The sequence below is a fragment of the Meriones unguiculatus genome, chromosome 7 (genome assembly GCF_030254825.1).
Source record: "Meriones unguiculatus strain TT.TT164.6M chromosome 7, Bangor_MerUng_6.1, whole genome shotgun sequence".
In the NCBI taxonomy this organism is placed as follows: domain Eukaryota; kingdom Metazoa; phylum Chordata; class Mammalia; order Rodentia; family Muridae; genus Meriones; species Meriones unguiculatus.
The window spans coordinates 82,495,026-82,510,874 of NC_083355.1; the positions used below are offsets into that span (position 1 = coordinate 82,495,026).

At 42.9% G+C, this 15,849-nt stretch overlaps 2 protein-coding genes across 4 annotated transcripts in view; both read right to left on the reverse strand.

Annotated features, from left to right (window-relative positions):
- Gphb5 (glycoprotein hormone subunit beta 5) overlaps window positions 1-11,993 on the reverse strand; it is a 42,097-nt gene extending 30,104 nt beyond the window's left edge. The window contains exons 1-2 of the mRNA XM_021652045.2: window positions 10,217-11,993; window positions 9,975-10,010 (exon numbers count right to left, since the gene is read on the reverse strand). The gene's annotated coding sequence lies outside the window, so the exon portion shown is untranslated. The remainder of the gene's footprint in view (window positions 1-9,974; window positions 10,011-10,216) is intronic.
- A 936-nt stretch (window positions 11,994-12,929) lies between these two features.
- The window catches only part of Ppp2r5e (protein phosphatase 2 regulatory subunit B'epsilon), a 142,155-nt gene continuing 139,235 nt past the window's right edge, over window positions 12,930-15,849 (reverse strand). For all 3 annotated transcript variants that reach the window (XM_021652052.2, XM_021652051.2, XM_060387659.1), the window contains one exon: window positions 12,930-14,290. In XM_021652052.2, coding sequence (XP_021507727.1) covers window positions 14,191-14,290 — 100 coding nt within the window. In that variant the 3' untranslated portion in view covers window positions 12,930-14,190. The remainder of the gene's footprint in view (window positions 14,291-15,849) is intronic.

The following is a 15,849-nucleotide window of genomic DNA, read 5'->3' on the forward strand; positions in this document are numbered from 1 at the left end:
ATGTCAGGATGATTAACACTGTAATGATGAGCTCATGTCAGGATGATTAACACTGTAAGGGTCACATTCACTGATTCCCTGTGGACCTTAGAAAAAAGAGAACACATTCAAGCAACTCCACACCGAGAGAATGGAGAAGTCAGCTCTCATACTGAAGGGACAGACAGAGATAAAGAAACAGTTTGCCTCTGCCAACCAGCACCCTTGATCTCTCAACAATCCACACTCCGGGTGGAACAATCAGAGACAGACATAAAATTAACAGAAAACAAATCTCCTAAAGAGACAGTTGTCTGAGTCTTTCTGTAAAGAACTGGCATCTTCTACTCAGCCAGATGCCTCAGGATGGCCTGTTTCTCACACTTACCCTATGACTCTGAGACCTGTTTCCTAGTCACCCTCAAATGGAAACAGTTAAGTTGATTAGAAAGTTGTTCCCACTCACAGCAATAACCACAATGAAGTAACCTCCCAGGGAAAGAGCCTTTCTAATAGATGAGGAGAGAAAGAGAGACTGAGGAGGTGGCCCACCCAGTAAAGTGCTAGCCTTGCAAGTGTGAGGACCCAACTTCAATCCTCGGGACCCTGGTGAAAGGAAACTGGGCATGGCGGCACCTACTTGTAACCTCAATGCTGCCAAACCCCTGTATCCCTGGAGAGCCAGACTAGGCCAGTAAGAGACCTCACCTTTAAAAAGAAATAAATGGCAACAGCCAAGGTTGTGTGGCCTTCACGTGCACGCACACACCAATGCACATGCACCTTCACAGTACACACACAGACGCACAGACACATGGTCACAGACACAGAAAAAAGAGAGAGAGAACATTCACATAATTGCCTGGAACTGAAACATACTGATGCAGAGTAAATGGAAACTTCTCTAAGCACCTGTGGTTTCTGTGGTCATTAGCCATAGTTATGGACTTGATGGGCTCTAAAATCACCTGGGAGACGGCCCTCCAGATGTACCTGTGAGGTATTAGCTTAGGTTAGTTGGGCAGGGATGACCCAACCTTAAAGTGGGTGGCACCCTCCCATGGGCTGGGGTGCCAGACTAAATGAAAAAGAGAAAGTGAGTTGAGCACAAGCATTTATCTCCGTCTGCTTCCTAACTTCAGACGCAATGTGACCAGCTGCCTTTAGACCCTTCCATCACGATGAACTGCACCCTGGAGCTGTGAATTCCCCTCCCTCCTGCCCTCCCTTCCTTCATCTATCCCTCCATCCCTCCACCCTTCCTTTTCTTCCTTCCATTGATTTTACTGAGTCTTTTGTCACACCAATGCGTAATTATTACATTACTGATACAGTAGCCGTGTCCTGAGCAGAGAATGATGCGGACAGTCAGCTGAGATGGAAGGACACCAAGCTGTAAGGTCATGCCGCTGGTGTTCACTCCATCATGTTACATTAAGCTCCTGAGATGCATATTAGGTTAGATAGGCATGATCCTTAGGGGACATGTCTATAGATTTGCCATTTTGATATTTGCTATAGAAAAACATCCCATTATCAGGGACCCAGGATAAATGATGCACAGCACTACTGAGCCGTGAGAGGCCCTAAGCCAGAGTGTCCAGGCTCATCTTCAGGATGTGTCCCCGGGAATGAACAAAGGTGTTCTAATGACAGATCAGCTTGTTAGAAACAGAACTGGGTTGCTAGAAGGGCTTTCCAGCCCCAAGTGTCTTTATCATGTGTCTGGATGGTTAGGTGCCCCAGATGCCACTGTGGGGGACAGTCATCTTGGGAACAGCTCATTCTGCTTGAAGGTCAGACTGTGGAAAGAAGCATGTGGGCAATGGTCCAAGGGCCTGCTGGGTAGTCAGTTTCCAGATGGTTTAGGATCATGAAGCACAGAACCCTAACACCCCCTCTTACCCAACTGTACTCTCACATTAGCTGAAAGTTCTCCTGGAATCCCTGTGTCCTATTCATCCCAGAAAGAAAAACAGACAATTAAGTCGATTAAATGCTAATATTTTCCAGATGCCCCATAATCTACAACCATGGCTTCCAAAGAATTGATGTTCATTATTCAACAGAGGCACTGAACCCCAAAGGCATACAGACACTCAGAGCAGTGGGATAGCAAGGTCAGGACAGCAGTAGCATCCTTGACCTAAAAGTCAGCTGCTATTAAAATAGATCTTTATACTCCTAACATCCAGAAGCTTGCAATCAAGGCAAAGGAGCAATAGGAAATTTGGAACTCAGCCACATCAACTGGAGCCAAGACAGAGAAGAGTTTTATCTCTAAAAGACCATGAGGTGTGGCTTTTGTTAAGTAATGCGAAATCCATGAAATACTTGCACAGATTTTGTGAAAATTATCAGCAAAAACACTGCCACCGAGGAGGGCATAGACATCCTCATCACAGAAAAGCAAGCTGAAGAGAACTACTAAGTCACAGGGCTGGGGAGATAGCTCAGCTGGTGAAGTGCTTGCCAACCAAGCATGAAGAACCAAGTTCTAATGCCCAGAACCCATATAAAAAATGCTTGGCATGGTGACATGGGCTGGCAGTCCCAACGCTAGGGAGGCAGAGATAGGCAGATCCTTGAGGTCATCCAGACTATCGAGCCCATAATTAGTGAGAGACCCTGTGTCACAAAACAAGAATGGCAGTTCCCAAGCAATGACAGCTGAGCTGGCCTCCACATCCAGACGCACCCTTATATGATCTCTCTCTTTTAACAAATTTTTAACTTAAGTGGGTAGCAATTACTCCCACATCTCAAATTATTCTGATACTTCTTGACGTAGTCATTCAATAGACATTATTTCCTAAGGATGTAGCTCTCTTGTTCCTCTGATGCCTCTCCCTTCCCATTCTAAGTTACCACCATTTTTATTGAACAGTAGTCAGGGCTTGTGGTGTGACTGTAAATATCCACTGACAGTCTGGGGATGTGCTATGGTTGCACTTCTGCTCTTACAAGGCTGCTTTTCTTTCTCTTACCTCGTCTGTCATCGGCGTTGCATCAAACCCTTTCAAATGCCACATCAGTTTTTTGTTTTTGTTTTTGTTTTTGTTTTCCCCCTCCAAGTTCCTCTCCTTGTTTTCTTGGCTTCCAGAGTTTTCCCCTCTGCTCAAGCATACATTGGTTCCTTTCTCGGCCTGACACCCACTACATTCTTTTCTTTTCTTCCCTAGGGGACATCATTGTTCCGTGGATCCTGTGTCTTCTGTTTCCTTGCTTTGTTTTGCTGAAGTATAGCCTCAAGTAGTTTTAAGCCTGAGTAAGATGCATGATAAGTGAACTGAAAGTATATGGAATTCTAAGTTGAAAATTCCCTTCCTGAATTTGTAAAAAAGTTCATATGTGTGCACAGACACACACATCATGACTTGCACATGGTGGCCAGAGGAAAACTTTGTAGAGCCAGTTCTCCCCTTCCATAGTTTCTGGGTATTGAATTTAGGGTACTAAGCTTGCACAGCAAACACTTTTACCAAAAGGCCATCTCAGCCGCTCACTGATTTTAAAAGCACTGTCCCACTATCTTTTTACTCAGTGGTACTTTGGAGGAGACCAGTGTCCCTCTGATGTTTGATCCTCTAAGTATGTTTTGAGCCCACGGCAAGCTCAGGGTTTCTGCTCTGTGCTTCTCATGCTGTGAACATTGAATTTTGATGAGACTCTTTTTCATTTTGATGAGCGCTTCATAGATAATCTCAATCTCAGATTTGTTTTGTGGTTGGAGAAGTAGCTCAGTTCATGGAGTGCTTGCCTAGCTTGCACAAAGCCCTAGGTGCAATCCTCAGCACCATATAAACTAGGTGTGGTGGTGCACAGCCCTTAGCAGGAAGAGGCAGGAGGATCATAAATGCAACATGATCCTTAGCTACAAAATGAGTTCAAGGCCACCCTGGACAGAGTCTGTCTCAGAAACAAATAACCAACTTGTAAATTCTACTGGTCATGTGTCACATGCTGTTTTAGCCTGTTCTCTAAAAGCCCCTGTCCCGGGTAGGCTGGTCCCCCTGCTTACAGCTAGCAGTGTTAAAAACATTGCATCCTTGCAAACAGCCAGAAAGAAGGTCAATAAATTTCCAACAGCCTCCAACATTTATACAATGTTTATCCCATTGTATAAAAATGCCTGCAGTGGGAACAGGAAACCAGGAAGTTCATTCAAGGAAAGAAAGCTCAAACAGGAGCTTTTCCTCTGACGCCTCCCTAGTCCTCCTGGATTGATGATACTTTTGTTTGCTCTCTCAGGATGCCCTGAGCTCCTGCGTTGATGTTGCCTTGATGTCTACTTCTGCTTCTTGCTACTGGTCCTTTTCCTTGCTATCTACCCAAGGAACTCACTCAAAACTGAAGGTACATCCATCACAGATCATTCTCCAGACCACACAGAACAATCCAGAAACTGGAAACGTCCTTCAAAATAATGTATAACTGCAAGCTATACATTTTTTTATTTTCAAAACAGCTCAATTTGAGGGATTTTCTAAACAAACCAACACAAGTGTCAGCTGTAAACACTCTCCGAGTGGCAGAAACCTAGGACTCCGAGCAGCTGAATGCAGTGTGGAGCGTGGCTGAGAAAAGGCATGGATGGAGAGACCCAGGCTCTCTGCTCTGACTCACACCACAGTCCATGTGCGTGCTCTGTGGTGTGAGTGATTGTTGTGATTCCGCCCACTTGTTTGTCTACACACGGACTGGTTCCATTTCCATGACACTTGAGAACAGAAAAACTAGAGGCAGGAAAGCAGCCTGGCGGTTCTGCTTTCCCCATGGTGGCAGCAGTTTCTCCCTGATAAAATGATGGCTAAAAGCATCAGGAGTTGGCAGAGGGATCAGTTATAAGGTGAGGCAGGAGGAAGTCTGGGGAATTGTGGTCCCACAATTGTGGTGGGACAGTGGGATTGCGCGCTGGGGTGGGGGTGCCAGCAGACTCCATGCTTATGTCGGAACCACAGAAATGTCTGGTAAGTAAAACGGATAGTTTGTAAGTCTTAACTATTGGGCAGGATGTGGAGGGAGAGATGGGCAGCAGCCTGTGACAAACAACTGCACTGAAGCAGGTGGAGAAGTTGACCTAGCAGTCACTGCGGATGAGGCAGAAAGGGACACAAAGAATGAACACTTGAACCTTGACTTCCAGGTGGCAAGTTGATTTTATATAGGAACTGGCTAAGAACTCTGCAGTCACTAGCTGCATACTGAAGCTGAGCAAATGACCTTCAGATGTTAATGTCAACATTTTCACTGTTGGGGAAAGGAATTATAAAGAAGGAATGGAAAAGGCTAGCATAACCTTTGTGGTGCATCTTGTCACAGAGTGGAGGGTTAAAATACATTCATGGTATTAGGAATCCGAGAAACAGAAAACCACTCTTGGGACTCCAAAATAATTAAAAAAAAAAAAAAAAGAACAAAAATCTAAGCAGAAACAGGTAGTTACAGGGGATAGTGGGGGATGATGTAGCCTAGTGCTAGGTAAGCATGCTTGGGGATTTAGGGTCCTTAGGACATTAAGAGGTGGAGGAGGAGGAGGAGTAACATAACCTGAGAAGCATTTTCCCCCGGGTTGAGAATATAGCTCACTGGTGGAGTGCTTATCTACTACAGGCTTTATGTTTGAGTCTGAGTTCAACACACAACACAGGCACGCACGCATGCACGCACCATCCGAAGCATTTGGTAACTATAGAAGAAATCATGGTAATTTTACAGTGAAAACCTTGTGGTCCAAACGTTGACGAAATGATGGCTAACATCACCAGTACCCCATGGTGGCAGCAGTTACTCCCTGATAAAATGATGACTAGCATCACCAGTACCCCGCGGTGGCAGCAGTATTACTCCCTGATAAAATGATAGCTAACATCACCAGTACCCCATGGTGGCAGCAGTATTACTCCCTGATATACCATACATGTCACCTCTCAAATCATTCTCCAAACATCACACAATCTCAGTTTAATCAGAGAAAAATATCAGAAATGCCCAATTCCAGATACCTTCTAAAAAGCAACTAACTAGAAATGTTCAAAAGCAGAACACCCCTAGGAAACTAAAGAAACAATTTTGAAGCCTGGGTTGGCTTCTGGAAGAAAAAAAAAGGCCATTGAAGGCAAAGACTACCGAAACAGGAATGAGCTCTGTCAATGGTAGAAGACATTAGCACAGAAGAAAGCTGTGTGGAAAGTACCCTGGAACTCAAGTGGAAGGTACTAGAGGAAACTGAACTCTTGAGAAAAAAATAATGCAGCCAGGTGTGGTGGCACATGCCTTTAATCCCAGCACTCGGGAGACAGGCAGGCAGACAGATGTGAGTTCGAGGCCCAGCCCGGAGTCCAGGACAGCCAAGGCTACCCAGAGAAACCCTGTCTCAAAAAACAGAAAACAAAAAACACATACACAGAGAGAGAAAATGATGCTACTGGGTACAGTTTCAAATTGTATGGGTTTCTAGACTGAAGGGAACTACCATGTAAAGGAAAACAGGAACAGAAAACCTGTGTTCCTGGCCAGAAGAGCCCAGAAGAGAGGTCAGGACACTCACAGCTACTGGAAACCAGGGCACAGCCCAGAGAAGAGCAGAAAGGAGTGGCACGAATCTTAGGGGTACACCAGCTAGCACCTAAGGATAAGGCACGACAGCTGCCTGCACTGCACGCCTTGGGAAGGTTAAAGATCTGAACCGAGGCTGCTGCCACAGTCAGTCTAAATCCCTCCAAGTTGAAGATCTGCTTGAAAAGAAATCAATTTCAGAGGAATTTATACAAATCCAGAGTTCTCATCATGTAATAGTCCAGATAACAAGACAAAAGTCCCACACTGTTCAATGTGAAGAACCAGGAATAGAAGCCAGGGACCTCGAACCAGACCAATGACTCACTGCAATGCACATCTGAAAGTGACGATGTGTGGACGGTGACTACGGCTTCTGCAACAAGATGTTTTCTATGCTTTGTTTTCTTGTTTATTTTGTGTGTGTGTGTGTGTGTTTATGGGGTGTGTGTGAAGAGGCTGCAAGGGCAGAGGGCAGATATGAGAGCCAGGGAGATGAGTGGGACTGGGATGCATGAAGTGAAACTCACAAAGAATCAATAAAAAGTAAAAAAAAAAAAAGAACCAGGAATTCTCAGTAAGAGTCTGAACCCAGCCAGATGTTGACATTTAAAAATTAGAATTTTGTGACAGTTGTAATTATGCACAGTGATGTTTAGAAAAACATGCCATGAATGAATAAGCAATCTCACCTGAAACTCCAAAACAAATAGGAATTCTGAAGTTAAAATCAATTTATAAAAGAAGAAAGTTAACATGGCCTTAAGAGTCAGTAGCGAAGACAGGAGCCAGTAAACTCAAAAATTGGTTAGGTGAAGTTATCTGCCTGCAAGAGCTTTTTAAAAAAGCAGTTTCTCCATGAGAATCCTTCCCATTGCGATTATAATAAACATACACAAAAGTAACAAGGTTTCCACAGATGGCAACCAAGTGGAACCTTACTCCTTGCTGGTAGGATCAGAAATTAGTGAAGCTGTTGTGTGTTACAAAAGCCTGACAGTTCCTTAAAAAAGTAAACAGTGGGGCTGGCAAGATGGCTCACAGAGTAAAGGTGCTGGCTGCCAAGCCAGAGGATCGGAGTTCAATCCCAAGTACAACATGGTAGAAGGTGAGAACTCCCTTGCCTAAGCTGGCCTTTGGCATCCCCAAGACACATGTTAAACAGATCTGACCCTACCAGTATATCAGAAGAATCAAAGACGAACATTCCAACATCCACAAGAACACTGTTCACAACAGCACCATGGTAGATACGATCTAAAAGTTCATAACTGATAAACAGTACGCTGCCACCACACAAAAGGGTTCAGCCACGAAAACTAACGTGTTACTGAATAATCTTCAAAATATTATGCTAGGGTCAGGAGAGAGAGAGAGGTCAGCAGTGAAGAGCACTAACTGAATTTCCAGAGGATCTCTGGCAGGTCCAGAGGAATGCCTCTCAGTTCTGGAGGCTGAAAGGCCCTTCTTGCTGCACTGGCCTGTGGTGGAAGACCAGAGAAAAAGGACAGGCCTTCACTTGCCCTTTCATAGTCAGCCCACTCCAGCTGTGACAGCATCATTCCCATGCCTGTCAGACCCTCACAGCCTGATCGCCTATGGGGCACCACAAATGCTATCGGAGATTACATTTCCAACAAGTTGAGGGGAATACACATTCAAACCATAACCGCATGTAAGACTTGGCAATAGCCAAGAAACAAGTCTTCCAAAGCCACTGACTGTATATTCTCCATCACAACCCACCAACATTCGCTTTTAGAAGCCTCAAAGGGTCTACCATACTGAAACCCTTACAGTAAACACCAAATTGAAAAGCATCGATGATACCATCATAAAGCTATGGGAGTCATGGCTGTTTGGTTACAGGGTAGAGATCAACATATCAGACACTGAAGAAAGAATCAAGATGTAAAGCCATAGTTTTGTGGCACCGTCTTGAGGCAAGGTTCTATCACAACAGTTACAATAAATAGAAGCTCACAGTGGAAAATAATGAATCTGGATTCAGACTTAATAGCCCAAAGCGAGCTGTGGAGCCAGAGAAAGGTGCTAAGATTATAAAGCTCTGGAGAGAACATTTCTTTTCTAGGAAGGGTTAGGGAGCTTGAGATAGGAAGTTAAGTAAAAAAAGAATTTTTAAATTTTTTTTTTTTTTTTTTTTTTGCCTTGCTATGTTGGTGACATACACCTTTATTGCCAGCATTCAGAGAGCAGAGGCAGACAGATCTCTAAGTTCAGTGCCAGCCTGGTCTTCATAACTTTCAGGCTAGCCAGGGCTACACAGTAAGACCATATGTAAAAAACAAAACCAGACAAAACCTCTTCCGTCTCAAGGATGTGTATTTTGTAATGAACATTCATCACAGTCATTATAAAAAAATTAAAACTTCTCTTTGCAATCCTTATTTGAGACCCCCAGGACACGCTGCTTATACAAAGCTGGAAGTGGGAATTGGACTGCATATTGCCTTGCATCTACTCTGACAAATATTTATAGGGAGGAGACATTGTACAAATAACTAGACATTACATTGAAATTATCTCTTAACTCTCTTGGAACCCCCAAGTCTTTCACGTTTTGGTTCTAAGAGATTTATCTTGAGATGCTACAGACATGGCACCTCAAAACAAACCTACCACAGCAATAAGACTTCTGGCTTCAACTCAGATTAACTATATATCAACTCTCCTGGCTCCATAGGACTCCAAATATGACATGATCTAATTAGCAAAGAGGGCAAATCCCACAGAATACAGATGCTCTGCAATGAAAGGAGCCCACAGCAGCTTTACAAGGAAAACAAATGACCTCCAGGGCTTTGAGCAGGTGCTGTGGCTGCTTGACCAGCAGGATATACTGAAAGGGATGCTCTAAGTTTCTGGAGCCAGGCTCCAAAGGACGGGTAGTTTCCTCTTCCAGCTGCCATATGGAGATGCAATGAGGAAGTCCTGTGAGGAAACGGAACATCAGGCTGCACTCCAGGCCAAAGCCAGCATAAATTTTGCCAGCCCTGCTGATGTGAACCTGTCATCCTCCTTGTGATATCCCAAGAGACACTGCACAATCACACAGGAAATTCCCACCAGTCTTGTCCCATGCTACAGACTGGAGGACAAAATAAATGGAACATTGTTACAGTACTAGGCCCCTCCCATATGTAATATACCCCTAGACATACTCTCTCAAAACTAAGACCTGCCACCACCACCTCCCCCCCAACACACACTCACCTCAAAACGCAGTTAAACATATTAGTATGACTCCAAAAGGCCACAGAGTCGATAATAAAGAAAACCAGTTAGGCTCCTGCACCCTTCCCTGCTTTATTCCGGACACCCACAGTACAGAATCTCTCACACAGCTGTGAAAGGGAAGATTACATTGCTTTGGGGAGCACCTCTGCCTAGTACCATTTTCAAAGACGAACACTTACTTCCAAGGGCGTAAGCCTCCGCTGCCATTCTGTCGTCTGAAAAGGAAGAAGCATGATTCAACTGGGGCTGGAAGCATTTGGGATCCTTTTTTACTTTGAAGTGGATCAGATGTCTTCGTTGCCTGATTAAACCAGTCTATAATTTTCATGTGTAACTTTTCATATTAACGTTTCATTTTTACATCTATGCACAAATAGACGCTGTTAGAAAAAAAAAAGAAGAAGAAGCGCAATTCACTCACAGCTAAGTTCAAAACCGATCAAGAACGGCAGCTTCCTAGCAGGGAAAAAATGAACGTTTGCTGCCCTCTCCTGCCACAACAATGAACTGAGGAATAGGAGAGGCTGAAGTGGAAATGAAATGCTCAAACCAAAGGGACCGGACATGTCATTCTCACTACACTCCAATCAAAAACCAGACAAGAAAGCGTATTGGTAATATTTATATTTGAAAGTTCCCCATTAGTACATGAGGTTCAGATTACAACTTATTTACAGTAGGTGATTTTTTAAAAAGGATGGGTTGAGAAAGAAAGAAAATAGAGAAGAGGATGGGGAAGAGAGAAGGGAGGAAAGGAGAGGAGGGGGAGAAAAGAACACCTATATTCACAGACGTCGTCATACGGGGTGTTCATTTCCAGAAGACTACGGCCGCTATCGTGCACAAGCAGCAGCAAAATGAGCATTCCACTAGCTCTGTTCTTCTTCCTCTCGAGACACACCACCCTTCTTTCGAGTTCTCAAAATTAAATGTAGGGGATATAAAATGCACTGCCGGTAGACTGGTTACAAAAGTCCTGTTTGGCTCACTCCCTAACGCCACACAGAGAAGCTTCTGAGCGAGAATACAAAAATATATTCGTGTGCAAAGAAAATGTCACTGATCAGATCTGCTGCCACCTTTCCGAGACAGGGGACCGTCACTTTGTGGAAATGTTGGTAATAACATCAAAGGAGGACGTTTTCTGGGCCAGGTCAGTGCATCCAATTAAGAGGAAAAACAAAGCAGGGAAAACAAGACCTTTGGAACACTTAGTGATGCCAATACCAGCCTCCCAGCTGCACACCACTCCCCATCCCCCGCCCCTACAAAAACTTACAACAGCTTTTAAAGTTCTGTACTTTATTTCCCTTCTCGTAATGTGATTGAGCCTGCGACCGTGTGTTCAGCTTAGCAGATGCCATTACAAGCACTCCCTAGGTCCGCCCTGGACTGTCGCCCGCATAGGAGGTGCACAATCAGGAGGTTCAGAACCGGCATGACGCTGCCACTTAGGCAAAGAGCCCAAAGAGGAGGAGCTTAGCCCCGCTCTCACATCCAGTCACATTCAGGGGATTATTTATTTCTTTAATTTTTATTTTATTAAAAAAAACAGTCAATGTCAGGAAGAGCAAAATATAGTCAAAATTGCAAAGGACAGTAACTAAACACGGAAGGAGGGAGACGGGGACAGAAGCGCAATGAGGAGCGGATGCTTGATCCAGAGGAGACGGTCATTTCACTCACACAGCCTGCAGCCTGGGCATCATTCTCAATCACAGGGTTATACTTTAATTCCTCTTCTTCCAAGGGCACTCTCAGTCCCATCCCTGAAGCCAATATGGTAGGGATAAGGTTAGAGGGGGCCCCACTCACTAACTACAGTATCTGCTATTGAAAAAATATATTTATATATAGTTCTGGAAACTATGAAGCAAACAAAATATAACAGAGCTGAGTTTGCCACAGTTAACTCACAATGAGCGACACAGGATTGCCCAGGGAGGGTCAGACAGGGGGCTGCTGCAAATGCAGCAAGTATGTCCTTAAATATGTCACATAGTGCAACAATCGGGTTACCTGGGCTAGCTTCTCATCACCACACACAACATGACAGATGTCACATTGTCACTTTTGGTTAAAAAGGAAAATGAGTGTTTTGTTTCTCCTCAGAAGTTGCCCTGTGAGTTTAGACAGACAGCTCTAATCACATCTTCAAATAGTCTAAAGCTTAGCTTTATTCTTCTCAGTTGGGAATGATCAACAGACAAAACTGACAGAGAGGGTGACGGTGCTGTTTGCACTTAGCTCTGAGGACAGGACACGGTGCAGAAAGAGGTCCTGACCTTTCTCATCTCAAATGAGAACATTTCATGCCCAGGTGGGATCACAGCAAGCAAAGTTTATACTATCAAAGCTACGTGTAATAAAAATGGAAAGTAATGGCTAAAACAGAGCTAACCAAGAAGATGTGCTATGGTATTCGTAGCATCAACATATGAACTTGCTCCAACATTCTCCAGGTACTCATGTGGAACTCTTCTTAATGCTCTTTAAAAACCCTACTCACTCCACTGAACCATCTTGTACTTGGTGGTATACATACCTTAAAACAAAAAACAAAACAAAAAAAAAAAATGAAGGTACCTACATGAAAGTAACCATAATTAGCTTATTTTTATGTACACATTGTGACTGACAATCTGGAAACACTTCATAAGTGAGAAAGGTCAGTGGCTTTTCCCCTCCTTTTCCTTGCAAACAACAAAGCTATATATATCCTGCTTTACATTTAGAAGGAAGGAAGAAAATATACAAGCCCACATTTATACTGTATTTCTACTAAGAGCAACAACAGTTCATGTGTTCATGTTAGCTACAATCACAACTCAACACAGAATTGGCTCTTCATTGTGAACACTGCTAGATGTGATGGTTTGGGGGTTTTCGGCTCGCTCGTGCCCTGTCTCTAACAAGCAAAAGCTTCTTGGAAACAATCCCCAAGACACATATTCGCCAGTCCACAGCAATGCAGCCCCATCGGGGATGCACATCCTGCACACCGGTACATCAGCAGCTGGCCTACCAGGTGGATTCTTCCTTTAATGCAGAGCAGAGAGCCAGGAAGATTCATCTAGAGTACAGCCCTAGTTTTTGTTTTTTATTGTCCTTAAACAATTTGGTCACGATGCACCTTTGATATAAAAGCATTTTTTAAACTTTATTATTAATACTCAGGACATTAGGAATTTCCAGATTTTTTTTCAGTAGCATTTGTAGAACCACTTTTGGTAACAAATACAGTAGTTAGGAGTATGCATCCAATTCAGAACGCATAATGTTGATCCTGAATCCTTTCTGGCTAAAAACAGGGCTGGCGCTTGATGAGCTATAGAACGAGAATCTACAAAAAACACTGGAACATGTTTTGTGTCTCCCAGAGGCTGCATCCTCTTTTGCTGAATACTTTATAAGTACATATTAGAAAGTAAGGCAACAACTCCAAACAGTTCGTGCTGTTTGCTCAACTCGGTTCCCAACTGGATGCGCAGTCCTGGTGCTCAACTTCATGGTTATATCGCTTAGTGTTCTGTCTTTCTTACTTCACAGGATCCGAAAGGATGTTTCTCTGACATTTCTAAGTTGTCTCTGGTCTGGATGCACAATGATGCCTGCAGCTAATACTGCAGATGCTGAAGCCTGTGTTTCCTACTGCCTGTTTTCAAAGGATTCAAGACACTGATTTGGACTCATCATATCTCATACGAAGCCCAACATTCCCTTCGCTACCATGCTTATCACCTCTTCTTCTTTTACTCCTAATCTGAAAACTAAAGGAGTACCAGGGACCCCTGGTCACCGGGAAGATATTCACCCAGCACACAAACTTTCACCAGGGACCTCTGTAATTCATAGCCCCATTCCACATGGACATTCGACTCATGAAGATGTGCAAAAGGAAAAGATGTCAAATTACAGTCAAGTTGTCCAGAGGAGGGTGTTATACAAACTTATAAAGAAATGACAATCTTTTCTTCCTTTACTATAAATACATTTAACAGCTTAGCAGAAAGACAAGCTAAATTTAAGATTGTTCACATTTGAAAATTGTATCATACTCTCTGCTAGTGATAAATAAGGAACTCCTGATAATGGAATTTTAACATAGCAATTTCACCAACAGATCTCTGAAGACCTTTTGTTTGTTTGTTTTTAAGGAGGGTTAGAACAATGATTACGTTTGCGAAGTTCTGAGAAGTCCTTCTACTGTCCACACTTTGGATTGAAGTCCTTATGTTTCCTTTACTTAGAGACAGGTATATACAGTGCTGCTGTAATAATGAGACAAATGTGAAATCTACTGTAAAGTTGCACAATACAGAAAACTGTTGCTCCATCCTTCTACTACATAAGCGTGTGACCCCACGGGTTAGTGATGTCGCTGTCAGGTTGTTGTTAAGTTGGAATTATCCCATCGCGTCTAAGACCTCTCTTTAACTCCAGATCCTCTAATTTTTTCCACAGTTCTTCACGTTCCTTTTCTTTCTTTTTCTCACTGGGGAAGAAACAGAGAACAATGTAAACAACTGAGGGGGTGTGGTGAAACTACCCAACAGAGAGTGCCATTCCGTCACAGATGCCTAGAAGTGGCTCTGACACATTCGGCAGCAAGCTTTTGGTGAGTTCCTTTTGGGTCTTTCCCTCGTGTGGGGTCTATTTTGACACTCTCACTGATACAGAAGTCGGACTAATAAACAAAGTAGAAAGCAAGGCTATTTTAAGATTTACACTAACATCCCTTTATCTCTAGACACAGTATAAATTCCAATACAGTGTATAATTACTGAGAAACAAAATTAGAGATGATTTCTAGTATCACCTATCTTAACACCAAAGTGCTTAGTGGCTTTAAATGCTCAGGGCCTTGTCAGAACCCAACCTTCTATTTGTTCCCAAATAAACCCTCAAAAGAGACGCTGAAAATGACACTGACAGAAAATGTGCAAGATCAAGAGAACACATCCTCTCCTTTATTCATGTCGACTTTCCCATATGATGCACACCGAAAGTGGTCATTTCTGAAAGTATATGATCAAAGCATATTTATATTTCATGTTACATACTTATATATTATAAGAATATAAAACGGAAACTTTGTAGACCCTGGTATTACTATGTATTAAAACTTTAAGTGACCAAGCCTTTAAAGATTTGTTAAACACCAGTTTACCAGTGTTCTCCAGAATTTTATACTGCATTGTCTGGCAAAGCTTACCCCAATTGGATAAGCCAAAATAGGCTCAACTATTTAAATTTGCCAAAGAGTTCTTGAAAATTCAATATTTTTTAAAACAAATGTTTTAACATCAATTAAGTAGGAAGTACATAATCAAAGAACACAAAGCCATTATAAATTAAATATATTCACACTTATTAAAATATTTTGCATGATTTCACATCTACTAATATAATTCACATCATTCCCTCTAGCTTACTGCGATGAACTGGTGAAAAGTAGACCCAGATAACACAGTGAATTCACAAATCCAAAAACTCCTCTAAGCACAGGAGTCCTGTCACCTTGGCTCGAAGAGCTGGTCCTTGTGTACCACACTTCAGTAACACTTTGTTTTTCCACAGAGAAACTCACTTGCATAATGTCATCTTTGCATGGAATTCCAATGTGGAACACTACTTTAGTAATCATCAATACTTTGCAAAGTTTTATTAATGACAGAAAGAAGGGGCCAGAGAGCTGGCTCAGTGTTTAAGGGCACTTGTTCTTCCAGAGGACCCAGGTTCAATTCCCAGCACCCACATGGCAGCTCAAATATCTGTAACTCTAGCTCCAGGGGTCTGGACATCCTTTTCTGTCCCCTGTACACATACATTCAAGAAGACAAACACCCATACACATAAAAGAAAAATAAATAAACTTTAAAAAACAATAAAATGTAATTCTCATCATCTGCGAATTAAAATAAATTAACGAAACCCAAGTAATTTGACATTCCCATTGTACGTGCTGGGATATTGAATCAAACAATGTAGTCATCTTCAGCTTCCCTTCATAATTAACATTTGGCAATTTAGGCCTTGTTTACTATGTTTGGC